Below are 24,240 nucleotides of genomic sequence, written 5' to 3'. Positions count from 1 at the left end.
GTAGAGTGACCACTTCGTAACAAAACGATAACGTAAGTGACTAAAATGTAATCTGAGGCAAATAAAAGTAACTTTTTGTAGCTTACCCATTTTTATATTTATCAAGTTTAGGGATCAAAATGGATTTAATCGTTTAAATATAAAAAAAAAGTGTATGTACCAAAATGGACCTAATTATCAAGTCTAGAAAATAAAATTTATATGGGTAAAACTACACTAATAATTACCCAACTATTGGTGAATTTATTTTTTTGGTTACCCAATTATGAAAAGTTATAAAATTGTCACCCAATTAATTTTGTCTTTTTTTGTCACTAGTTGCGGCTGGCTAATGGTAGCAACTTCTAAAATTGGCTTATGGCAACTTTTAACCCTCAACAATTATAAATTATGTGAACTTAGTTTTGATTCTAATAAAATTGAGCACTCAACATTTACACATTGAGTAATTTGGTTTTTTTTTGTAATTTGGTTTTTTTTGTGAAATTAAGGGTTAATTTTAAAAGAAAAAGAAAAGATGAAAATCGTTATCTTGGATTTTATATATTATTATCATTATTATTTGTATTTATTCAAACAAATTTTGCTGATAAATTTGTTCTTTTAACTTTTTAGGTGAAAGGGTAAAAAAAAAATTACAAAAAAGACCAAATTTCATAATGTGTAACTGTTGAAGATTAGATTTTTTAAAATCAAAACTAATGACACAATATATAAATATTAAGTATTAAAGTTGTTATTATGTCAATTTTAAAAATCACCACGTGACTAGAAAAGACAAAATTAAATAGTTGGGTGATCATTTTGTAACCTTTTCATAAAAGACAAAATTAAATAGTTGAATGACTATTTTGTAACTTTTCATAGTTTGGTGACCAAAAAAGAAATTTACTAACATCAGTTTGGTGACTATTTTGTAACTTTTCATAATTAAATGACAAAAAAAAAATACTAATAGTTAAATGACTACTAGTGTAGTTTATCCTTAACTTTATTGCTCAGAGATAAGGAATATTCCATGCAGAGTTTCGGTGCATTCATCCATGCTTCATTTAAAAGGGAAGTCACTATGACAAGGATAAATTAAAAATTTAAAACATCACCATGTTCTTTCCATTCCCACCATGATAAAATGGCAAAAATAGCAATTGAAGTTGATATGGAAAGTGCATGTACATGTGAATCTTGCTGTCTTAAAGATAACTATACTATTCATACCTGCACATGACATGGGTCAACCGGCAAGGAAAGATTCCCAAGAACAGTGGGCAGATGATCATGGGATGAATGCCAGTTGCTGTAGTTTATCTCGTAATTCTTACTAACAATGGGTAACAATGATCTTTTTCATAGCCAGGCCATGACTCATCTCCGTTCATGAACTGTTGATGACGATTCCATATTTCCGTGTCGTAGATCTCTGTTATGCTGAAAAGCAAGCCATTGTCCTTGATTTCCTCCAGAAACTTATCTAATGAGTTACCTCTTTTTGGGCTGAAAAATATAGCTTCAGAGGGTCCTGGTTTTTTCAACAAGAGCTCTGTTACTTGAGCAAGATCTTTGTGGAATTCCTTGAAAAAGGTGCTGTTGAAAATAAGATGTTAAGCTAAGAATAAGGCAGAAGATAAGCGCACCATTAAAGTGAGAAATTTGCAATACTACATGCCTCTAATGGTCCAGGTATTCCATAACCTGTCCCTGCTAGGTTTCTTTCAGCCTCAAGATTGAGGTCACAAGAGTAGGTTCGTGTGAGGCTTGCTCCCGTCCGAACGAACCTAACCTTTTTGCCTTCAACTCATAACAAAGGCTTTTCTTTCCCCTAGTTAGCGGACTATAAGTAGTCTCAATTGATTGACTGCTTACATCGTCCACAACACTAGATCAATTGTAAAATCAAGTCATAATTCCTAGTACAGGGGCCTCTATGGTATTTTTGCTGATGCATGTGTGTTATTCATAACATGAGCCAGTAATAGGCCTTACCAATCACTTGCAACGATGACGTCAAAAGTGTGTGAGAGATTTGAAACTTCTTTCTCATTCCAGTGCAATTTCATGGGCTTCACTCTTGTTTCACCAAATGCTCCAGAGTTTGTGTTAATATTATGCAGAATATCTTCATGTTAAGGAACCTCAAGACATATATTCAAAGTGAATAGGAATGAAAGAAAAGGAATTACAGGGAAAGCTGTTTCCTCCATATATAACAAGGTATTTATGATGAAGTCAAAAGGATACAATCGACCACTTGAGGATTTCCATCTGAAATTACTACTTCTAATGCCTCTGTGGTTGCTGCAATGGTTAAGCCAGCTAAGCCATAACCTGACCCGAGCTCAATAACTCTTTTAGACCTGGCATTTTAGAATTAGAATGCAGAAACATCATCCAAGTGAAAAGGAATACGGAATAGCTCGCAGATCAGCAGAAGCCGCCAAATCATGGTACTATCCTGGTTCTCAAGCTCGAGCAATTTTATTAAAGGAGACTAACCCTACTTACGAACCTGAACATGTCTGCATGTGATAAGCAATAATAGGCAAGGACATCTTCAGATGGCCACTGACCTGTATAAGAACATTTCAAATGAGAAAAGGAACAGTTTAATTAAAAAAGACAACTACTACTTGAAATTAACTTATAAGATACATATTAGTGACTAATAAGATACATAACATACAATCAGAGTTACAATAAGAAATTAACTTATGGCCATAATAACAGAAATAGAGAAATTTGTTTAAGAAGTTCTATTGGTTTCAATAAGTTAGAGAGTATCAATCCACCTTGCAGCAAACCAGACACAAATCTTGATAAAGATAGACATGTTGAAGGAGGGTCGACTCCTTCGGGAGAAGTCTTCGAAGTGTCGTTCTGCCAAGTAGCCGAATTGGTGCCCCAACAACTGAAAGTATTGTCCTCCGGGGAAGGTTTTGTCTCCCATGCTCTACTGGGAGCCAGTGTGCGGTAAGCGATTGACCTGAGGGCTTGATTCACAGAGCCAAGAGTGCCCTCGGCTGTATGTGGATGTACGGCCACCCACCAAGGCGACATGAGTGTCTCACCCTTGTTGGGAAATATGGTACCACTTGGGCTAAGTGGTACCATATTCACCAATAAAAGACCTATATGCCAAGTACGAACCCCATCAAGGGCAAGACGCTCACGTCACCATGGTGGGTGATTGTATATCCATGTATGGTCGAGAGCACTCCTAACTCTGTGAACTAGGCCCTCAAGGCAGCCGCTCACTGCATGTTGGCTCTCGACAGAGCACAGGAGACGAAACCTTTCCTGAAGGATAATAACTTCTGTTGTTGGGGGTCCAGTCGACTGTCTGGCAGATGACATTTCGAAAACTTCTCCTAAAGGAGCCGACTAACCCTCAACAAGACATGGAAACAAACATCAGAGGAAAAAACTTGAAATTGATAAACAATGGGTAAAAGTAACTTACAGACAGTCCCAGTATTGTCAATGTTGTGTCTATTACAAATCTCAAAGTCAGTGAGGTTTGCATTATTATTCAATCTCTGACTGCATTAAGTTCCAAAGACAACAAACAGGATTAATGTTACAAAACTTCCATTGACTGCTCATTCCACCAAGTGTTCGAAGAAATGTCGAAAAGAAACTAGAAAAACGAAAAGGGAATCGAGTCTATGAAAACTCACGTTAAAACAAGCTTGGGACATCCTTGAGTGGGCAAGGTGTAGCAAAACTGGGCATCTCTAGACTCGTGATCATGATTTAGCAGCTGACACGGTATCAAGTTGAATCCTTTTGCTGCTTTTCTGGAAATGAGCTTCATGCCCAATTGCGATTCATCTTCTACACGATGATTAAAATCAGTGAGCAAAGCTAAAACAATGCCATATAAACAAATTGAGATCAGTGAATTGAAAAGGGTACCTGGATTTTTGGCACGATGAAGAACAGCTCGACTAAGGATTCTCCATCTTAATGAAGAAGCTGAAGGCTTTGAACTTGCACTGTTACTGTTCGTTTCCATTAAACTTCGTTCAATTTGATCTCCTCGGTAAAGCCTGAGAGACGGCCTTTGAGGGAAAAGCAGATTAGATTCTGGTGACAGATGGTTTGAGATTGGGTTCGGTCAAATAAGGACCAAAATGATAAAATGGTTAAAAAATGAGGATTAAAATTTCCATTATGCCAATTAAGAAAGAGGCATTTCATTTAAGTGAGCTGTTATGTTTGTTCTTTAAAAAAAAGTATGGTTAGTGATTGCTGAACGAGATTAGATGATCGGTGCAGTGAATCAGTATCCATCAATAAATAGAAGAATATACTTTGGATCCAAATCGATTTAATGGTCAGTAATGGAGATCAGAGAAAAAATTATTTGGACTTTGGTTCGTAGATTTGTGATATTTAAAGCTATTTTATGAAAAAAATTAAACTTTAGAAGAGAAGGACGATGAGAAATTTCGATTGATGTAGGTGGTGCGAATAGTGAAGATCATACAATAATAATTTTAACAGCCTAATGACTTAAATGAAAACTTTCAAATAGTTCAATAATCATTTTGTCACCTTTTGAAATTAAGTGACTAAAATATAAGCTTACTACAAATTTAGTGATCTTAGGCGTAGTTTACCATTAATAATTTAACAAAGGAGTGGCCAAAACCTTCTATGTTAGTGATAAAATTGAAAGTTTTTAAAATATGAGTGACCAAAACAAAAATAAATTAATATATTATTCACCAACGTGTGTAATTGATCGACCTTTTGGTTATTAATTAAACCATTTAGTCCCTCAGCTTGATATTTTTCTCAACTTGGTCCTGAAATTTTAGAATTTTTTATAAATTTGGTTTCTTTACTTCCATTAGTTGGTTTAAATAGTTAATAATATTAATTAGTTCGATTAAAAGGAAATGCTTACATAAACTTTTCATAAGAACACTATTCCAAAAGAAAAAAATTATTTTATCATGAAGAGAGGGGTCAAATCAGAAATTTTTTGGGAGGCTAGAATTAAGTTGTATAATTTTATGAGGTTCAAATGTAATTTCACCATTTTAATAGTTTATACATTTATAATTTTTTAAATGATTGTATCAAAATTTTATATTTTGAGGATCAAAGTGCAATTTTATTGTGTACTAACTTAAAATTTTATAAACTTCAAACGAACAGTGAGCCCCTGCATGAGAAGTTTTAATAGGTGGTTTTAAGAGAAAAAAATAGTATAATCATTTTCATAATTAATTTTTATTACTACTAAGTTTTTTTTAATAACAACTGAATTTAATTATTTAAATCAAAAATAAAAAATAAATTCTTAAAAATAAAATTACATGAAATAAACTTTAAATATACAAAATATACAAAAGCTTAAAATGTATTTTAAGTTTCAAGTCCCAAATAGATAAATAACCCAAAATTCAATCAGCATTTTGCTGAAGAACGATCAGATACAGCAATGGCTCGTTTACTTTCATGAATCCTAACATAAACATTTCTTGTCCTAACAGCCAGCAAAACATCCAATCCCAACCCAACAACACATGTTAAAGCCATAATCACAAACACAAGGCAATAACATTGAGCCCCAACACAAGTGTTACCTCCGCCGTCAACGGCGGTGGCTTGTGCATCATATAAATACCCAGCAAGCAAACCAGAGAAAAGGAAGGAACCTAAAGGAAGGTTGAGGATAAGGATGTTGTACAAAAGGCCATAGTACTTAAGACCAAACAGCTCTGAGGCAACCGGAACTGTAATTGTCAGGCGAACCCCATAACATATTCCGACCAGGATAGAGCCGATGTATAGTGAGCCGGGTAGGGCTAAGGCCATGGCGATGTAGCCGATCGCCATTAGAACTTGTGATGCTGCGTTCCATAGTGGCCTTGGTGTTCCAAATTTCCTATACAATAGGGAAAAAGTAAATCAAAATTGTTTTATTCAGTCATCCAGATTAGGGGTGTTCATTCGGTTGACCGACTGGTTAACTGACCCGAAATTACTATAATCGAATTAACCGACCTTCCAAAATTTTTAACCGTTAACTGAACCGAATTTAAAAAAAAATTAATCGAACCGAATTACCCAAATTTTTAAAAAAAAATTATGTGTTTTTTATTTTTGGTTAAAAATTACCCGAATTACCTGAAAATTACCCAAAAAATTCGGTGTTGAGCTTGAGAAAAAATTGGGCCGGGTTTAATTTGACCTATTTTAGGCCCTACCTTGCAAAATTCGGTTTACCCGATTTTTTTCGGTTAACCGACCGGTTTCGAACCGATTTAACCGTTAACCGAAAAAATTAAAAAAAATTAACCGACCCCTGACCGAATTTTTTGGTTAACCGACCGATTAACCGAACTCGGTCTGTTAACCGAAAAAAATCGGGTTAACCGAATTATGCACAGCCCTAATCCAGATAAAATTATAAATTTTAAAGGCACAAAAAACAGTAAAAATAAATAAATTATATTATACGTAAATATTGTGAGTTAAATTTTTTTAGAATAGAGACTAAATTAATATAATATATAAATATTAAAGATTAAAATTACTATTATACCAATTTTAAAAGTTATTACGTTAGTCCGCGGTAACAAAGAAAGATGACAAAATTGAAAAAATTGAATGATCATTTTGTAACTTTTTATAGTTAAATTTACTAATAACTTTGCTTAATTAAATAACCAAAAAAATTGTACTTTAAATCAAATATAAAATAAAATCTTATAAAATTAAGATATTGTAGCAAACTAAATAAAAAATATTTATAAAATTAAAATATATAATAAGTTTTTATAGAAATAAAAAAATAATTATAATAATTTTTTAATTAAAAAAATTAAAAAATTATATAATAAGTTTAATTTTGCCAAATTAAGGAGAGAAGAGAAATTTTATTACCAGATATAGTATTCTGATATTAAACCCGAAGCAATGCGTCCGAAGAAACCCCAAATGCTTGTAAGAGAGATGAAAATGGAGACATCCAAGTAGCCAAGAGCTATCCCCATTTGTCCCATGTTGTTCATCACACACATCCCGGTTCCGACACCGCAAAGAAACGAGACGAATAGTACCCAAAAATCAAATGTTCGTATCATCTCGACGATCGTATGATCTTCCCCGATCGACGGTCGTTTTCGTTCGAGATACTGCAGCTCAACACCTGTTGTTGTCGTCGTCTTTGGTTGGTCCGCTAACAACGACACTTTCATCGGCCGCTCGATATCCGAATCGGACAATGGTTTAGATATGAACGAATACAATGGTACACTCAATGGAGTTGCTAGTAGGACAAGGAGTCCTACCGTAAATGCCAACGATAAAACCCGGCCGTGATTGCCGGTGATATCAAAGGCCAATAAATAGACGGCTAATATGATAGCAATGCCATTGAAGACGTGGAAATACAGCGTTTCTTGCCGAAGTTCGGTCGGGTTTTTAGTCGGGGTTGGGATTTCGTGGAGGAAAAATGTAGCGGTAAGACAAACGATGGCCGGAACAACGGCAAGAATGAAGAGAAACGTTGAAGGGTCCGAAGAAAACAGAGCTGTGCATATATCCGTGAAGATTGCGGTACTGAGTCCGACATAGCCCTTAAGGATCCCCGAGACTGGGCCTCGATTTTTCGGGAAGTTTCGCATACAGGTAACCAGAACTGCAGTGTTCATCCATGTAGTGCTATTGCCTCCCATACATAGAAACACACACATCTGCAAATTTATTATATAAGCTCATATATGTTAAAATTGAGTTAATTTCATAAAACATCCCTAAACTATTGATCAAATTCTAAATTAATCCATAAACTTTAAAATATATATTTTTTCTAATTGAGTCCTCAAGATATCAATATTACATCAATCGGGTCTTTCTGTTAGCATAACAATCAATTTTAGCATTAAAAACTAGTCGGATATTACATTAAGTACTTTAAAGTACGTGGATCAAATTACAAATATGTACATATTGTTGTATGGTTAGTTTGGACCTAATATGTTTTAAAAAATAAGGACAATAGGGGCATGGTAAATTTATTCCTTTAGTTCCTTTAAAAATTGCAAAACTTTAAGTTAATCCAATGGTAATTTTTCATTTTAGCCCCACTAAATTTTAAAATTCAATTTTGACCCTTTCAAAAATGAAAAGTGTATAGTTTAATCCGTCAAGAAATTATAAAATTTCACGTTAAGAGATAAAATTACATTTTAGCTCTCTTGAAAATTTATAATTCAAATCCAACACCCCGAAAAATTTCTCACTTTGTCTATGTATGAGGGCTATTCTTTTAGCATACAAAAATTAAACTAGCATTTAATGCACAAGCTAATGATTAGGTTAGTAAAATAACATATCATATACAATGCCGATACTTTGAGGACTCAATTATAATATTCTAAAGTTTAGGGATTAATTTAAAATTTAAACCATAGTTTGAGGATCCTAATGCAATTAACTCTATTTATGTTAACCCTTTCAAGAATCTATGTAACATGAACGGGTGTAATCAAACTAAGCTAAAATACTAGCTAGCTTGAGCTTAACTCGAAATTTGATATTCGATATTCAATTCGAGTTTGATTGAACATCAGTTTCTAAGTTCGAGTTTAACTCGAGATATAATCAAGCTTATTTAATGATTTTGTACTCAAATTTGAATTCGAACTAAATTAAATTCATTTGTACTTAAACTCTTTCAAGATAATAATAATAAAAATATAATTTCATAATATAAAAGTAAAATAAAATAAAAATTTTAATTAAACTCGTGAGCCATGCAAATAAAATATTATAGTGTTCAAATTCGAATCTATCAACTACTCAAACTCGATTCGATAATTACCAAATTTAATCTAGTCAACTTCCAATATCATGCAAATACAAATGTCCCATTTACGTTTATAACGTAAGCATTGTATATCAAAAGAACCTTACCTGCCAGTATGTAAGTGGATGAATTCGCCGGCTAACGACAAGCCATTGAGCTCCATATCCTATGAGCCCTTCGACCGATCCGATAATAAGCAAAACCGACGTCGGTAAGCAATCGGAAGCAAACCCGGCAACGAGCCCAAAAGCCTTGCCGACGTCTTTAGCGACAGAAAGGTTGTTGAGCTGCAGCTGAGTAAGGGACATAAGCGATTTCAGTGCATCGGAGTAATTGGCAAATGTATAGTTGTTGCCACAAATGGCCTGAACCCAAATAGCAGCCACCAGTCCAAGCCATTTTCCGGCACCGGAAAGTGAAAAGAAAGGACCCATTTGTGAAAGAAATTACAAAGAAAGTAATAGATACGATAAAAATATTGATGTAGATGAGTTTTATGGAAATAATATTGGTATTTGACCATTGCTATATATATATGTATGTATGTATATAGTTTTTGTTATAGCTTGATTATGAAACAGGCGGCTGCTGTTTATACCTTGGTTTTAAAATCCCACCATTGGAACTAGGAAGCTTCATTATCAGTGTGGATTTTGTATTAAGTTTTGAAGGAACCTATTTAAAATTTCTAAAAGTTGAGGGTAAACTACACTAATAGTCACTCAATTATTAGTAAATTTCTTTTTTGGTCATCAAATTATGAAAAGTTACAAAATGATCACCCAACTATTAGTAAATTTCTTTTCTAATCACCAAACTATTCAATTTTGCCTTTTTTAGTAACGGCGGTAGCTTTTTAAATTGGAATGATAGTTGGGTGACTATTTTTAAACTTTTTATAGTTGGGTAATTACTAGTTTAATTTATGCAAAAATTAATTGGGTTTAATGAGAGCTTAAAAAAATTGAGGAATCTAATTAGTTTTTTTTTTTAAATTGACGACATAATGAGAATTTTACAAAAAAGAAATCTGAAGGAGCTTAATTGAAAAGTTTCAAAATTTTTAAGGGCCTAGTGAAAATTTTCAAAAATTTTGGGGGCCACCGGTGCATATTACGGCGGATCCGCCCCTGTTTTAAGCATCCAAATTTAAAAGCGAAAAAACGAAGCCGCCAGCTTATGTAAGTTGCTAATATACAATATATAATTATTGGTCTAATTCTGATTTTAGTCCTTATATTATGTAGAATTTTGAGATTTAATATTTTTACTTTAATCGGACATAAATTGATTTCTCTAATTTTGTAATGTTATTAGAAGGTTCAAATTGATTAGCTTCTATTTTTTTTTTGTAATAAACGACTTCTACAAGTACAAATAAAATGTATAAGCACAAATACATGCTCAAGCAAACTACAAAGTAAAGTCAATTCGTTTTAATAGATAGACGAAATAAAAAAATGATCTGAATTAAAACTCACATGTACACATGGTGAGACTTATATTTGGGTACTCAAGATCTAGAGTCTTAATTTTTGCTCGTAATGCCAAGGCTTCATTGACATTAGTTGCTACTTCGAAAATGATGAAATAATTATTTCTTCTTTTCTTTTTTTAAATAGTCTTAAAACACTCGATTGACATGCCAAGATAAAATTAAAAAATATGGGAGGAAAGAGAAATGTTAAAATTTATTTGTTAAAACGGCTCAAAATGAATTATTAATTTTTGGAAGGGGCCAAAAATGTAAAAAAATTATTTAATCAAGGGACTAAAAAAGATTAAATAGAATTATTACTCTTAAGGGCTAAAAAGGAAGTTAAACCATTTAACCATGTGTTTTCAATTTGAACCTATTAAAAATATTATTTTATAATTAAAATAGGGAGATTAAATTCTAAATTTCAACATAGTAGAGGGTCTAAAACCATAATTAGACCTACAAGTATTCTATGGTAGCCGCTGATTCAAGTTAGATGAATAAAAAATTTGGCATGTCAAAATCAGGCCCCAAAATGTTGATAAGAATAGAAAGCAAATTGGTCTGGCGATCCAATCCCACATCGTTGAGCGTCTGTTTCACTTAATACCATCTTAAAGCAAAGCAGCCGAAGGCAAATCAAATATGAAGGTTGACCGCGGTTTCCAATATAGGAATATCAACAGGTTGAGTATCTTCATTTTTTTTAATTATTTAAATTAAAATTTGTTGTTTTTAACATATTATTCAAATGTTATTATTGAAATTCAAATTAAATATTACTATCCATCAGATATTTAAATCTATAAAAAAAATCGATACGATATTTAAATTTGCAAAAATCCGAATTCGAAAACACTGAAATTCTTTTTATATATATGAAGTCAAAATTATAAGCATTTTGAATAATAGATATCCGAATTCAAATTCAGAAACATTACTTAAATAAGTAATGCGGATTTAGATAATGAATATCCAGAATATCTATTCGTATTTGTTCTAATCCTATCGGATTGTAATTTCAAAATCTGAATCCGCAATTGGAATTAAACCAAGAGGCATAGGCACAGTAATAAGCTTGATCCAAACTACTCATGTAGTGCTGTTGCATGAGTAAACACTAAATCAAGAAGAGTCATAACGTTGACGACTTAGACGTATGTTGATGTAAGGACGTAAGTTTTGAGTCTAGGACGGCAAGATGCCGGAGCTAAAGTCTCTTCCATTCTCATGCAACGGACGGGCAAGTTTCGAGTACTCTTTAATAAAGGTAGGAAAATCAGCGTTACACATTAGAAAAAGTTGCATATACATATAACTTAGACATACCTTAACGTAAGGACGGAAGTTTTGAGCCTAAGGCCACATGATACCGGAACTAAAGTCTCTGTCATGCTCATGTAACGGACAAGTTTCGAGTACTCGTCAATAAATGTAAGAAAATCAGTGTTACACATTAGAACAAGTTGCATATACATAAAACTTAGACATACGTTGACGTAAGGACGGGAGTTTTGAGCCTAAGGCCACATGATACCGGAGCTAAAGCTCTGTCATGCTCATGTAACCGACATGTTTCGAGTATTCATCAATAAATGTAAGAAAATCAACTTTACACATTAGAAAAAGTTGCATATACATATAACTTAGACATAAGTTGACGTAAGGACAGAAGTTTTGAGCCTAAGGCCACATGATACTGGAGCTAAAGTCTCTGTCATACTCATTTGATGGACAAGTTTCGAGTACTCACTAATAAATGTAAAGAATTGCATATGTATATAACATCTACAAGATGGAATCCAACATGCTTGCAATGAGGTAAAGAAAGGTAGTAACGATAAATTCTATAATTAAATTAGGATCATTTTTATAACTATACTAAAACAAACAATCAAAATTACAAAATTTTTTGATCATCAATAAAAAAACCAGTGTTACCAAAAGTAGTGAAACAGACAACAGCCGAGATCCGAGGTTGAAGTGCAGCAACGAAGAGACGATTCTCTGCACCCCAGAATGTAAATCTGTAAGTAATGCAACGTAAGCTACAATTATCCGGCAAAAATGCGGCTACTTCATCTTTTAGAGACCTAAAATGAACAAACCTTAATTAAGTGGCGAGTTTTGTGAACTTAGCTACGAAAAGTCCACTAGTTTGTGATGTCAAGGGATCAAATCGTAATGTCTTTGGTATCCTCCCACTTTTACGGGGCCACTCTTCTGCTTCGTTTATTTCCTGTAGTTCTAAACAACCCGAAGGCAATATATATCTCTTAGAACATGAGAATGAAGGAGTAATATGACAAAAGGCTCATTTAAACATCGATAATAAGAATTTAAAGGACACTCTTTTGTCTTGTAGGAGAGTTTATACTACCTGCAGAAGCGTTTTCCTTCAAGAACTGCTCTACTATGTCTTCGTTTTGAGCAACTGTCAAACTAATTAACGGAAAAAGGTAAAAAGAGGTAATCAGAACATTGCTGTGCATCTTTTTATGTGAGTGTGTGCGCTATATGTTTACACGACGCAAGAGATGCCAACGAAACACACCTGCAAGTGCTGTAAACCAGCAACCCCCCGACTTTCAGCAGTCTAAAACCGTTCCTTAGAAGTTTTAACTGCGAGAAAACGAATAAAAAAGACCGAAAACAAAGGCGAAAATATTTAGAGAATCGCAAAACAGTAAAGGAACTACATGAAGAAATAAAACCTTGCAAACAATATATATATGTATATAAATCATGATGGAAAAATGGCATTGCCTGAAGTAGAGTTAAACTATCTGTTCTCACGGCATCCAATACACGGCGTTGAAGAGTTGTCCATCCCCAATTTTCGAACTTTTGGATATGTTTAACCGATCCATCATGCGTACATTCTGCATCCACGAGTACCTGATAAGTTGCAAGCACAGCACCGATTAGTTTGCCTTCGCATCAGATAAAACATAAAAGAAGAGAAGTCGATTCCCGAGATGATTTAAAATTAAATACGACTTCACCTTGTCATAACCGCAGCTCGAAACTTCGAGATCAGACATGGTTTTATACAGTTTGTTTTTACTGAGACCGACTACTCCGGAATGCCGTCCGTAAAAGATAAGTTCAGGGTTTTCACTCGTTGTAACCGATTGTAAAGACATGGTTTCCCGTGCTTTAGCAGCTCTTTTCCTTTCTTTCCATGGTCTCCTAGAAGTCCATTCTCTAAATCTTTCATCCTTTTCCTCAAACGAAGATTCGCCTGTTCGAGGAACACGTCAAAGCAGACAGACATGTATGTCGAGTTCTCGAAAAAAATTAGCAGATTTATTACATGATCTAGAACGGGAATCGACCCTCAAAGGAGCAAGAGAAAATGTTGTCCCATCAGCAACAAATAGTCGGCACCGATCACCCAAGGAATATTTTTGCAACATCGTTCGACAAGCTGCTAACCGATGTCGTGCAACATCAACACCAGTTACAGAACCCGAATCACCGAGAAGATCCAAAATCATACAAAGTTTAGCACCTGAAGGACATACACAAGAAATAAGTTCGGCAAAAACACTCTATACAAAGCTGAATCAGTGAAATCAATCAAGAATTCAATCCCGGCAAAATACATATAATTTTCAGTAACATTCAAATGAGCAATCTAAGAACTGTGAACAGGAACACAGATATAAATCTCATCCAAGACTTGATATCAGGATGATCCCTTTGAGAATAGATTGCATTTTACGGTTTGATCAGGACTTTATCAATCTTACCATTCCTTTTACACTAGAGGTGTATATGAACGAATGTGCTGGACCAGTTGATTATACATAATAACGGGAAGAAATGATTGATTACCGGGAGCAGCACAGAGATCGAGCACATGGTCCCCTGGTGAAATATTCAAGACTGAGACAGCAGCACCAGAAGCAGCATCAATTCCATAAATCTGAAACACCAAAAATGCAAATCGAAACAAAAAATGAATATCGAAAGATATGAAAGAGCAAATGCTTCATAATCGAACAAAATGCCTAAAATTAACATAAAGAACAAACAAAAATTTTCTTTTCCTAGGTGTGCTTAGTAAGAAATATCAGAGAAATTGAAAGATAATTTTCTTTCGATTTAGTACTTGATAGAGTTGAAAGAAATGAGAGGCAAAAAAAAGAACTTCTTGAAAAATGCATCATATTGAAACTAACATAAGTGCATCCCTCATTTTCTCTCCTCTTATCATCACAATTTGGAAGCTAAAAGTACCATGGAGCCCTATACTAAGAGTCAGATTGCATTTTGCTCCCTCTACTAAAAAAATGAGCAAATTAACCACTATACATTATATCAAAGAGCAAATTGGTCTTTTTGTTAAAAATTCCCCCCATTTCTATTGTTTTGCTGTTTGATTTACCATTTTTTTAGTAGAAGGGGCAAAATGCAATTTGATTCTAAGGGGCCTCCATGATACCTTTACCTAATTTGGAATGATTTGTTTTAATGTATTAGGATAGAAAATAATCATCTCTTCTATTTTCCTTCTTCTCACTTTTCTTACCTACCAAACACAGTCAAAATTTATTTTCTCTCAACTTCTCCTATCTATTTTTCTATCTTTCCCTTTTTTTTCCACTCTACCAAACACACCCTAAAGACCCAAACTTCAAATTATAAGCTACAACCATCTTTTAAAACAGTTTCTCTAGGATAAGAAGGAATACATGAACACCATCGTTTAAAACAAGAGACAAAAATTCCAGGCCTTATCAACATTTTCTGAATAAAAAAGAAGAAACGGATGTCAAGGTTCAATCAATCAATGAAACTTTCAGCTAAAAATATCAGCACAAGTATTTAACGTAAATTACTAAATTCCTCACCTTCCCATCCAAGTATGATTTTGAATTGGCAATCAAAATATCAGGTCGAAGAGAATAAAAACCAGGTAACCAATTCACTTTCTCAAGCTTACACTTTATCTCAGCTTCAATTCCTTCAATTTCAGCTTCATTCCCTGGTTTCAACCTTTTTTAAAACAATAAAAAACAAATGAAATTCAAAAACAACCCACAAACTCCAGCCAAAAAGATGAAATAAGTTTATGGAACTTGCCTTAGGTAACGAGGGGTTGAATCAGAGGCTATATAAATTGATGGGTCGATCCCATTTGCTTGAAGAAACCTAAGGAACGCTTCGGGCAATGGCGATTTCGAAGGTTCCTCCATTATTGAATCAAAAAAGTTCGTGAAGAGTGCTTTAAAGGAACTGTATATATGTATATAAAATATATAAACCCCTTCTTTTAGCCGTCGTATCTGTTGATAAAACGACGGCGTTTGTTACCCAAGGCTAGTACCTTCCACAAGACTCTTATTTTTTATTATTACTTCACTGTTTTATCAGAAAATCTGAAAATTAAAAGCTTCAAAAAAAAAAAAAAAGGGGCGGGGGATAGCAGTTAGCAATGAGAGAAGCTTTGTTTGGGATTTTTTCATTGTTATTTATTGCTTATTTCAGTGAATTAGCTTCATCTAACATTGTTTTTAAGCCCTTATCAATTTCCTTGCCGGACCTTCCCGCCAAATTCGGTAACTTTCCTTCTTCCTTATACTGTTTGTTTACCGGGAAAATGCGGGAAAACTTAACAAAAGCTTAAACTTTGCAAAAAATCGAACTTTAATAAGCTCTTTTTTTGGGTGTTTAGCTATTGGGAATAACACGGGCGTTTGTGGTGCTCTTGAAGTGGCGGATCCATTGGATGCTTGTAGTCCGCTCCGAAACGATTTCGGATCTAACCAAAGTGATTCTATAAGATTTGCTTTGATAATTAGAGGGGATTGTTCTTTCGAGGAGAAAATCCGAAACGCTCAAAATAAGGGTTTTTCTGCTGCAATTGTTTACGATGATAAATATAGTAACAATTTAGTATACAGTAAGAAATTTCCTCTTTGGGTTTGAATTGAACTGAATTTATGCTGTTTTAGTTAACTTTTAGAAGATTATTAAATTGGGAATTTTTGTTTGTTGTTTTGAAGTGATGGTGAACCCTAAAGGAATCAAAGTGCTAGCTGTTTTTGTGTCTAAATCTGCTGGTGAATTTTTAAAAGATCATGCTAAAGGTGAAAATGGGGAATGCTGTATTTACCCACCATTGAATGGGAAAGCATGGACTGTTTTTGCTATTTGTTTCCTATCACTTGTTGTTATAGCAGCTTTCTTGGTGATTGCCTTTGTTGCTCCTCGAAGCTTGTCGAATTGGCGACGAAGGAATTTAGTGAGACGTGTTGATAGTAAAGTGGTTGAAGCTCTTCCTTGTTTTGTGTTTGGTTCGGCTCGTTCGAGTATTGCCGGTGAAACTTGTGCGATTTGCCTCGAGGATTATAATGATGGGGAGCTTCTTAAAGTGCTTCCTTGTCAACATGGTAGGACTTTTTTCGCCTTTGGATCAATATCGAGCCTTTTATATTACATTATAGCATTTGAGGCCATTATCATGTTGCCCACTAAAAATTAATTTAAAGTTTTCATATTCACATGGAAAAGATTATTTATCAAATTATTATTGGACGAGGTAGATGTGTTGAAATATGATTACGCCTCAAGTCTTTTTATTTAACACGTTCGAATTTTAGGTTAAAAAGCATAACAAAAGAAAAGTTCAAGTATTTTAAAAAAAATTAAGTACCAATATGAGAAAATGAGGATAGTTTAAGAGCTAAATCATGAATAAGATTTTTAAGAAAAAAAAAAGAAAATAGTTAAAAAGAGCTCACGGCTTTGCCTCGTGGTTTTCACGGAGAAATTGTGAATTTTATATAGATTGTTTTTAGAGGTTAAATGAAATGCCTTCTTGAATAAAAATGTAAAATGGAAGGGTTAAATTAGATATAATGAACAATACTTTGCAGGTATGCTTGGACAGTTGTACCATGATATTTGATATTAGAACTGGTTTTAGTATTAAAGATGATGTACTAAAAATAATAATTCATTGTTTGTGTACAGGAAATGTGTTTTTTTTTAATGTATATTTTTATTCAAATTCTTAAAATTATAAAAAAATTTCTAATAAAGCGGGGCAGCCGAGTTTAGATTCAATAATCGAACATGATCTTTTGGCTTGGTCTTCAATTTTGGGTATGAAGCAAACATCTCTCAAATGGATCATTTGAAATCTATAAAACTCACACGTAGGTCTAATTTCGATTTTGTTTTCTTCCTAATGTTAATGTTTCAGTGTGCCGCTTTCTCCTTGCAATGGCCATCCCTATCAGAAGTGTGTTTCTGCACCCTTTGTCTCTTCAAAATCATGCACAAAACATTTGGGAAACGCTGATGCAGCCGTCTGGCCATTGTATTCGTTGCCATCTCTCCGGCATCAAATTGATCCGCTGGCATTGTGGTGTATAATTTTCAACCGAAAGGGTCAAAAACCGAACAGTCTTCCCTGTATGAATGATGTTCTTGTACATGGTTATTTTCTCATTTAGTCCAAAATGGGTGATTTATGAAGAAAAGTTCCCTGGTTGGATGATATATTCATACTAGTGTTGTAGTAAAATAGTCATTTCCATGTAAAGCATGAAACAATAAAGGTGCAATCAATCAATTCAACGGTTCATTATTCCCAAAATTTAAAGATATGCTTGCTAGGAATTCAAAGTAGGGGTGTAATATAACTCAAATAGTTGCAAGCTCGAGTTTGGTTCAGCTTGAGTTTGACCGAACATTAATTTTTAAGTTTGAAATCATTTATTAATTTTCGTACTTAAATTTGAATTCGAGCTTTAATTAAGTATAATAAGGGCAAAATGTAATTTTATAATATAAAAATATGTTAAAATGAGAAAGCCGATTAGGTTCAAAAGTTATTTGAATTAAGTGTTATAATGTTCGAATGATATTGTGACTAGATTTACCCGTGTTAAATCGATCCAAATTCGAAAAGATTCCAATCAAGTAAATAAAATGATTCAAACTTAAATTCTTAAATTAGTTAAAAACCTAAACTATTTCAGAAAGAATTTAACCTCAAACCCGAACTTATAATTCAAAATGATCTAAATCTAAATTTCGACTCCTCTCAATTTTCTTTAGGAATTGCTTCCATTACTCGTGTCAATGTTTCATTGTAAGCTTACCTCTTCTATACTCTACCTTCTCGTAGCCTATATATTCAAACAGCAACTGTTCATTCAGATCAATACTTTGTCGTTTTCTAATCATCCATCTCCTTCAATTCAAGTACCAAACTTGTAAACCCAAAATTTTTCTCTTTCTCTCTCGATCCCTCCGTCATTTTCACCATGGTGCTCGAGGTAAACCCCCTAAAATCCCAATTTCCATTTCTCTTCCCAAATTCCAATTCTTCCAATTTTTCTTTCGATTAAAATTGCTTTTTTTTATCTTAATTTTTGTGCATTTGCAGGCAACGATGATCTGTATTGATAATTCGGAGTGGATGCGGAATGGTGATTACGGTCCTTCTCGATTTCAGGCTCAAGCCGATGCTGTTAACCTTATTTGTGGAGCTAAAACTCAGGTAGACCGGATTAAAAAAAAGGAATCAATTTGAATTTTGCTAAAAAAATGTATGTTGATTTGTTTATTGCATGTGAAATTTAGGGTTTTAGTTTATTATGGAAGAAAAAAAGGTTTGAGCTTTTATTGAATTAGAGGGTTTTAACAGTCTAATCCAGAGAATACAGTGGGAGTTTTAACAATGGCAGGCAAAGGTGTTCGTGTTTTGGTCACTCCCACAAGTGATCTTGGCAAAATCTTAGCTTGCATGCACGGTTCGTTTCTTAGCTTGCTTTAGGCATAATGTATATATATATATAGGGAGGATCTGTACACCATTGTACTATTAATATTTTAACAATCTAACTCTCATATTTTATATTTCATTCGTGTAGATCATGCATGTCTAATTTTGAGTAAATTAATATATTAATAAAGATACTATTCTAGATAGATATAATAGAGTTATCATATCGATTTTAAATGGTAGGATCAGGGGCATAGATAAGGGGGGTAGGCAGTGGCCTTGGCTGCCCCAAAAATGGTAAAGATATGCCTTTTAATCCCTTTGAAATTTATGAAATTACTAATTAGTATAATGGTAAAATTGCACTTTGGCCCCCCAAAGGTAATTTTCTGGCTTCGCCCCTGAGTAGGATTGTTAAAATATTAATCATATCAAAGAGTTATGAAATTTTGTGTAAGTGGATTCCTCCCCTATATATATATTATAGTTTTGTTAACATTGTTTTGTAATAAAAGTTGCTAAATTGGAGCTTTTGCTTATCATAATCTAGGCTTAGAAATAGGTGGTGAAATGAACTTGGCAGCTGGGATTCAAGTGGCTCAATTGGCGCTTAAGCATCGGCAAAATAAAAAGCAGCAGCAAAGGATTATTGTCTTTGCTGGAAGGTGTTTTTTTTTTTTGTTATTGCCATTTTTTATATTAACAGAGAAATGTTTTTTTTTCAATGTTTTGGTTGTAAAAAATGAGGTATGATTTTTTTTTTCTGCAGCCCTGTCAAACATGAGAAGAAGACATTGGAGATGATTGGAAAGAAGTTGAAAAAGAACAGTGTAACGCTTGATATTGTAAATTTCGGTGAAGATGATGAAGGGAAGACAGAGAAGCTCGAAGCGCTTCTTGCTGCTGTTAACAATAATGATACTAGTCACATCGTTCATATTCCTGCTGGTCCTAATGCTCTCTCTGATGTACTTCTAAGGTTAGTGATTTAGGTGATTTTTTCTCTTTCCAGCGTGCTAATTACTCGTAATTGTGATGTTATTGCTGAAGCTGGATATTTATTGTATCCATGGCAGTACACCCATCTTCACTGGGGACGGGGAAGGTGGAAGTGGTTTTGCAGCTTCGGCAGCAGCAGCTGCAGCTGGTGGCATCTCTGGTTTTGAGTTCGGCGTGGATCCCAACCTTGATCCTGAACTGGCCCTTGCTCTTAGAGTTTCAATGGAAGAGGAGAGAGCCAGGCAAGAAGCTGCTGCTAAAAAGGCAGCAGAAGAGTCATCAAAACAAGAAAAGGGTGGGGAAGAACAGGATGCGACAATGACAGAACGTGCTAGTGAGGGAGCTTCAGAAGCTGATAATAAGAAAAATGAATTTTTGGTTAGTATGGTTTTATTCCCATTTAATTTTGTTGTTCTTTTTGTGAGTGGATGTTTTTATAGAAGGGTAGTATTGTTTTGTGTCTCGTTATTACTTGGTTCAATAGGATAGTGGCTTCGGGTGGGACAATTATTCCATAAAAAGACATGATTGACCCTTGCTCTTCCATGTCGAGATACAACTGACCTCGAGTCTGTTACTGATGATGACAATACGTTACTACAGCAGGCTCTTGCAATGTCGATGGATGAGCCTGCCTCCAGCCATGATTTACAGGATACTGAGATGTCAGATGCAGCTACTGAGGATCCAGAGCTGGCATTAGGTAAGTGTACCGAGTCGTTGCATATTTGTAACAACTATTCCTTTCTTTATGAGAAAAACCAGACATATAGGTGTTAGGAAAAAATTATTTGTATGCATATTTTGCTGATTGCAGTTGATGGTCAACGATGACCAAAGCGTGTCCTCAGGTCACTTTAAGTTGTTTGAATGATTACGAGTTACAAGTTCATACTATTTGTAGCTTTCTATGCAAGTTAAATCACCCTCCGAAATTAGTTTTTCATCTCAGAAACTTGTTGATTCAAGTCAGACCTGAGATATGTCTGTATTAATTCCTTTCTCCATGAATGCTGATTTAATTCTATGTATTTCCAATTCTCTCAGCTCTTCAATTATCCGTGCAAGACAGTGCAAAAGATTCATCTAGTCAGGCAGATATGAGTAAGTTATTGGCAGACCAGTCATTCGTATCCTCCATCCTTGCATCGGTATGTCTGCTGCATTTTCTGTTTATCTTCTTTCATCATTATATCCAAGTTCTGAGTTCAGAAAATAAAAGATCGTTTAATGCTAAATTATTCCTTGTGCAGCTTCCCGGGGTAGATCCAAACGATCCTTCAGTTAAGGAGGTGCTTGCTTCCATGCAAAGCCAATCTGAGGTAAGCTCATTGAACTTAGTAGCAGGATAAAATATTAAAATGATTTATAGTAGGGATCAGAGGATTATTTTTGCAGTTCACTGTGGTTCATGGTCGTATTTAATACTTTGCTCCTCGGAATTCATTCCCCTTCGAACTAGCATCGGTGTTTTGGGTGTTCGGGGACTACCCCATTTGTGTATAGCCTTACCATTAAATTGAACAATAAGGTTCTCAAGATATTTCTTGTCTATCTAGCTTTAAAGAGCACAATCAAACTAATATCCACACATGATTTACGCAATGCGGTAGTCGAACCTGGGGCATCAAAGTCCCAGTTTTTCAGCCGTTGCGTATAATGCCAAGGCCTCTTTGGCCTTATCAGATCTCTAACCGATACACCAATGTGCGCATTTTATATCAAATTTGTTTCTCATTACTTTCTGTTGATGTTTATGCTACTACCCTTTCAGCCCCAGCAGAAGCAAGATGAGGACAAGGCACCAAAGGAGGAAGACAAGAAGTGATGTTTGTTCGGATTCGTTTTTCTTTCAGGTTGTGCTATAATTCGATTTTGCATGGTTCATGATACATAGCTGTTATCAATACATGCTAGATTTTAATGTTTTCTTTTTATATATATAATTAGATTTGTTGTGCAGATACGGAAGCTCTTCATGGTTACCACCAGGATGCATGTTGATGGTTATTATTTCGTTTTGAAGGCCTTTGTAAAAGCATATGTTATTTTCATTGAAATGCATCTCATTCATGTTTCCACTAATTATATATATACATATATATATTGTTCTAGTACAGATTTTACTATATTATCATACAACTTATTTGCAGTGAATCAACATTTTTCTGGGTGTTATGTTATTATATATGGAAACCAATGATGAACAATCTAAAATCCAAAATTTCCAGAAACCCTCAATCCCTCGATTATTAAGAAATCATAGTGCTGAAGCAAACCAAGCTTATTAAGAAATCGAGTGATACATGCGTTGACTGCTTAACCCAAACAGTCTCACGGTTATGCAGTGATTCCTTATCCAAATCTCACACTTTTCCGATTGGTTAAACCTCCCTTGATCCGCAAAACCAAACCAAACCATAATGCAATAAAAAAAAAATCATAAAAAGCAAAATATTAATGCATCAAAGTTTTGTCGATTGAGTCTTAGTTTAATTCGCAAAACTATTATTGTCAGTGTAAGAGGATATAAGTTTGAGTGTGTTGAAGCGCATTATTCTCTTTTTCAAAGATTGATGAGAAACTAGGAATCGTGATTCTACACTCAAACGAAAGGAAGTATATAAAAAAAAAGTTTTTATTTTATTTTAGTTTTGTTTTTTTCTTACCCTTAAATTTTTTTTTTTAAATAAGACCCTTTAACTCTTATCCTTGGTGTCGATGTTTCTTACATACATAAATTGACAAGAGAGAGGCGTTGTTCCATTTGTTGTTTAAGCTTTCAAAGATGGCGACTACGTTAAATTTTATAGATTTTTTTAATTAGGTCAGCTGTGAGGAAATCAATTGTTTACTAAATTAATTGGGGTAGAGGTGTTCATATACCGGGTTTAGGCACGAGCGAATTTAAAAAATCTTTTTAGGTAGTCAAAATTGAATTATAAATTTTTTGTGTGAATAAATTGTAATTTTATCTTGTAAAAAGATTAAAAAAACACAGATCCAATTGTTTACACGTTAAAATTTTTATATTAAATTCATCTACATTACCACTTTATTATTATTTTTAAATTGCTATCGAGTGAGTAATGAATTTGACAGAAGAATTTTAATGTGGAGTTAACGATTGGACTTGAATTTTAAAATCTAAAAAGTATATTGACTAAATCTCGAAAAGTAAAAGTAAAAGGACTAAAATTTGAATTTACAAAGACTACAAGGATTTAAAGATATTTTAACCTTCAAACATTCACGGATTATACTTAGGTTCTTCTAGCTCAAATGCTTGCACCCCTACTCATTGTTTCGCTTAGTCTTCTTCCATTTCCAACCCTTGGATTCACATATATGATAACATTCAACGGCCAGGATCTTCAGTAACAGACAGGCCATTATCCTCGGTATCCGCTATTTAATATTAATATTGTGTACTGTGTGCCATCATCAGTTATTGTTAAAAAGTAAAATTAAACTACCCTTAAATTACTAAACAATTAATAAATTTATGTTTTAGTCACTTAACTTTAAAAAATTATAAAATGATTATTAAATTATTCGAAAATTTTCATTTAAATCATTAGGTTGTTAAAATTATTATTGTACGACCTTCTCTGTTCGCACCGCCTGCACCAATCGAAAGCTCTTCTTCCCCTTCTCTTTTATAGTTCAGTTTTTTTCATGAAATCACGAATCTGCGAATTAAAATTCAAATAACTTTTTCTCTAATCTCCAACACCAATCGTCAGATCAACTTAAATCTAAGATTTGTTCTTCTACTTGTCGATGAGTACTGATATATCGTATCAATCATTTAATCGTACTTTTAAAAAAAATTAATAACCCAATTACTTAGATAAATTTTTTTAAATAGTTCAATGATTTAAATGAAAACTTTCGAATAATTTAGTGACCGTTTGTAACTTTTTAAAGTTGAGTGACCAAAACGTAAATTTACTAATAGTTTAATGATTTTGGGTGTAATTTACGTTAATATTAGTATCGTGTAGTGTGGCATCAGTTTATAGTTAAAAAATCCATTTACTTTAATCCCCATTAAAAAACTTCCCAAAAATACAAATATTGAGCGTTGGCCGGCCCCCCAGCCACCAACATGCCAGAACATAGTTTGTTTGTCCTTTTATTATTGCCATTTATGATATCCTTGGTATTGCCTGTTGAAGGTTTATAAAT

At 33.9% G+C, this 24,240-nt stretch overlaps 5 protein-coding genes across 10 annotated transcripts; 2 read left to right on the top strand and 3 right to left on the bottom strand.

The window, feature by feature from the left end:
* Positions 1 to 1,026: 1,026 nt before the first annotated feature.
* Positions 1,027 to 4,172, bottom strand: LOC107909457 (calmodulin-lysine N-methyltransferase). Of its 2 annotated transcripts, none has more exons than XM_016836973.2 (7): positions 3,913 to 4,172; positions 3,675 to 3,831; positions 3,458 to 3,537; positions 2,507 to 2,567; positions 2,239 to 2,354; positions 1,984 to 2,116; positions 1,027 to 1,584 (listed from the first exon to the last, which is right to left on the bottom strand). In XM_016836973.2, exons 1-7 carry the CDS (start codon positions 4,010 to 4,012, stop codon positions 1,305 to 1,307), a joined length of 927 nt encoding a protein of 308 aa, XP_016692462.1. In that variant the 5' UTR covers positions 4,013 to 4,172; the 3' UTR covers positions 1,027 to 1,304. The 2 variants fall into 2 exon arrangements, with proteins under 2 accessions (XP_016692462.1, XP_016692463.1); XM_016836974.2 differs by having other exon boundaries at positions 3,675 to 3,828; positions 3,913 to 4,130.
* Positions 4,173 to 5,308: 1,136 nt separating this feature from the next.
* On the bottom strand, positions 5,309 to 9,306 carry LOC107908234 (protein NUCLEAR FUSION DEFECTIVE 4). Its single transcript, XM_041089527.1, has 3 exons — positions 8,932 to 9,306; positions 6,898 to 7,709; positions 5,309 to 5,896 (listed from the first exon to the last, which is right to left on the bottom strand). Exons 1-3 carry the CDS (start codon positions 9,256 to 9,258, stop codon positions 5,416 to 5,418), a joined length of 1,620 nt encoding a protein of 539 aa, XP_040945461.1. The 5' UTR covers positions 9,259 to 9,306; the 3' UTR covers positions 5,309 to 5,415.
* Positions 9,307 to 12,126: 2,820 nt separating this feature from the next.
* On the bottom strand, positions 12,127 to 15,524 carry LOC107909458 (rRNA (cytosine-C(5))-methyltransferase NOP2C). Of its 2 annotated transcripts, none has more exons than XM_016836975.2 (10): positions 15,396 to 15,524; positions 15,164 to 15,308; positions 14,145 to 14,235; positions 13,621 to 13,818; positions 13,310 to 13,548; positions 13,071 to 13,202; positions 12,859 to 12,926; positions 12,685 to 12,746; positions 12,413 to 12,551; positions 12,127 to 12,331 (listed from the first exon to the last, which is right to left on the bottom strand). In XM_016836975.2, the coding sequence occupies exons 1-9, from the start codon at positions 15,506 to 15,508 to the stop codon at positions 12,418 to 12,420; spliced, it is 1,182 nt and encodes a 393-aa protein (XP_016692464.1). In that variant the 5' UTR covers positions 15,509 to 15,524; the 3' UTR covers positions 12,127 to 12,331; positions 12,413 to 12,417. The 2 variants fall into 2 exon arrangements, with proteins under 2 accessions (XP_016692464.1, XP_040945460.1); XM_041089526.1 differs by having other exon boundaries at positions 12,127 to 12,311.
* Positions 15,525 to 15,725: 201 nt separating this feature from the next.
* On the top strand, positions 15,726 to 17,892 carry LOC107909459 (receptor homology region, transmembrane domain- and RING domain-containing protein 1). The gene is made up of 4 exons (XM_016836976.2): positions 15,726 to 15,871; positions 15,988 to 16,215; positions 16,319 to 16,705; positions 17,521 to 17,892. The coding sequence occupies exons 1-4, from the start codon at positions 15,748 to 15,750 to the stop codon at positions 17,691 to 17,693; spliced, it is 912 nt and encodes a 303-aa protein (XP_016692465.1). The 5' UTR covers positions 15,726 to 15,747; the 3' UTR covers positions 17,694 to 17,892.
* Positions 17,893 to 18,345: 453 nt separating this feature from the next.
* Positions 18,346 to 22,206, top strand: LOC107909460 (26S proteasome non-ATPase regulatory subunit 4 homolog). 4 transcript variants are annotated; one of them, XM_016836979.2, is made up of 11 exons: positions 18,346 to 18,601; positions 18,712 to 18,825; positions 18,973 to 19,078; positions 19,601 to 19,715; positions 19,820 to 20,029; positions 20,127 to 20,427; positions 20,656 to 20,752; positions 21,097 to 21,200; positions 21,303 to 21,371; positions 21,824 to 21,905; positions 22,013 to 22,206. In XM_016836979.2, the coding sequence occupies exons 1-10, from the start codon at positions 18,590 to 18,592 to the stop codon at positions 21,875 to 21,877; spliced, it is 1,182 nt and encodes a 393-aa protein (XP_016692468.2). In that variant the 5' UTR covers positions 18,346 to 18,589; the 3' UTR covers positions 21,878 to 21,905; positions 22,013 to 22,206. The 4 variants fall into 4 exon arrangements, with proteins under 4 accessions (XP_016692468.2, XP_040945459.1, XP_016692466.2 ...); XM_041089525.1 differs by having other exon boundaries at positions 22,000 to 22,206; XM_016836977.2 differs by having other exon boundaries at positions 20,653 to 20,752.
* Positions 22,207 to 24,240: the final 2,034 nt, after the last annotated feature.

This window comes from Gossypium hirsutum, chromosome D03 (genome assembly GCF_007990345.1).
Source record: "Gossypium hirsutum isolate 1008001.06 chromosome D03, Gossypium_hirsutum_v2.1, whole genome shotgun sequence".
NCBI classification, from domain to species: Eukaryota; Viridiplantae; Streptophyta; class Magnoliopsida; order Malvales; family Malvaceae; genus Gossypium; species Gossypium hirsutum.
This window is presented reverse-complemented; position numbering and strand designations above follow the sequence as displayed.

Bases quoted from the DNA above. Each gene is read 5' to 3' on its own strand.
- LOC107909457 (XM_016836973.2), bottom strand. From the start codon at position 4,012: ATGGAAACGAACAGTAACAGTGCAAGTTCAAAGCCTTCAGCTTCTTCA. The intron at 3,832-3,912 runs GTACCCTTTTCA...ATCATCGTGTAG, and splicing joins TCATCGTGCCAAAAATCCAG to AAGATGAATCGCAATTGGGC. The intron at 2,568-3,457 runs GTAAGTTACTTT...GTTCTTATACAG, and splicing joins TGACAATACTGGGACTGTCT to GTCAGTGGCCATCTGAAGAT.
- LOC107909459 (XM_016836976.2), top strand. From the start codon at position 15,748: ATGAGAGAAGCTTTGTTTGGGATTTTTTCATTGTTATTTATTGCTTAT. The intron at 15,872-15,987 runs GTAACTTTCCTT...TTGGGTGTTTAG, and splicing joins GGACCTTCCCGCCAAATTCG to CTATTGGGAATAACACGGGC. The intron at 16,216-16,318 runs GTAAGAAATTTC...GTTGTTTTGAAG, and splicing joins TAGTAACAATTTAGTATACA to TGATGGTGAACCCTAAAGGA.
- LOC107908234 (XM_041089527.1), bottom strand. From the start codon at position 9,258: ATGGGTCCTTTCTTTTCACTTTCCGGTGCCGGAAAATGGCTTGGACTG. The intron at 7,710-8,931 runs GTAAGGTTCTTT...ATAAATTTGCAG, and splicing joins ATCCACTTACATACTGGCAG to ATGTGTGTGTTTCTATGTAT. The intron at 5,897-6,897 runs GTAATAAAATTT...CCTATTGTATAG, and splicing joins ATATCAGAATACTATATCTG to GAAATTTGGAACACCAAGGC.
- LOC107909460 (XM_016836977.2), top strand. The intron at 18,826-18,972 runs GTAGACCGGATT...GGGTTTTAACAG, and splicing joins TTTGTGGAGCTAAAACTCAG to TCTAATCCAGAGAATACAGT. The intron at 20,030-20,126 runs GTTAGTGATTTA...TATCCATGGCAG, and splicing joins CTCTCTGATGTACTTCTAAG to TACACCCATCTTCACTGGGG.
- LOC107909458 (XM_016836975.2), bottom strand. From the start codon at position 15,508: ATGGAGGAACCTTCGAAATCGCCATTGCCCGAAGCGTTCCTTAGGTTT. The intron at 14,236-15,163 runs GTGAGGAATTTA...TTGGTGTTTCAG, and splicing joins AATCATACTTGGATGGGAAG to ATTTATGGAATTGATGCTGC. The intron at 12,552-12,684 runs GTAGTATAAACT...CGGGTTGTTTAG, and splicing joins GAAGGAAAACGCTTCTGCAG to AACTACAGGAAATAAACGAA.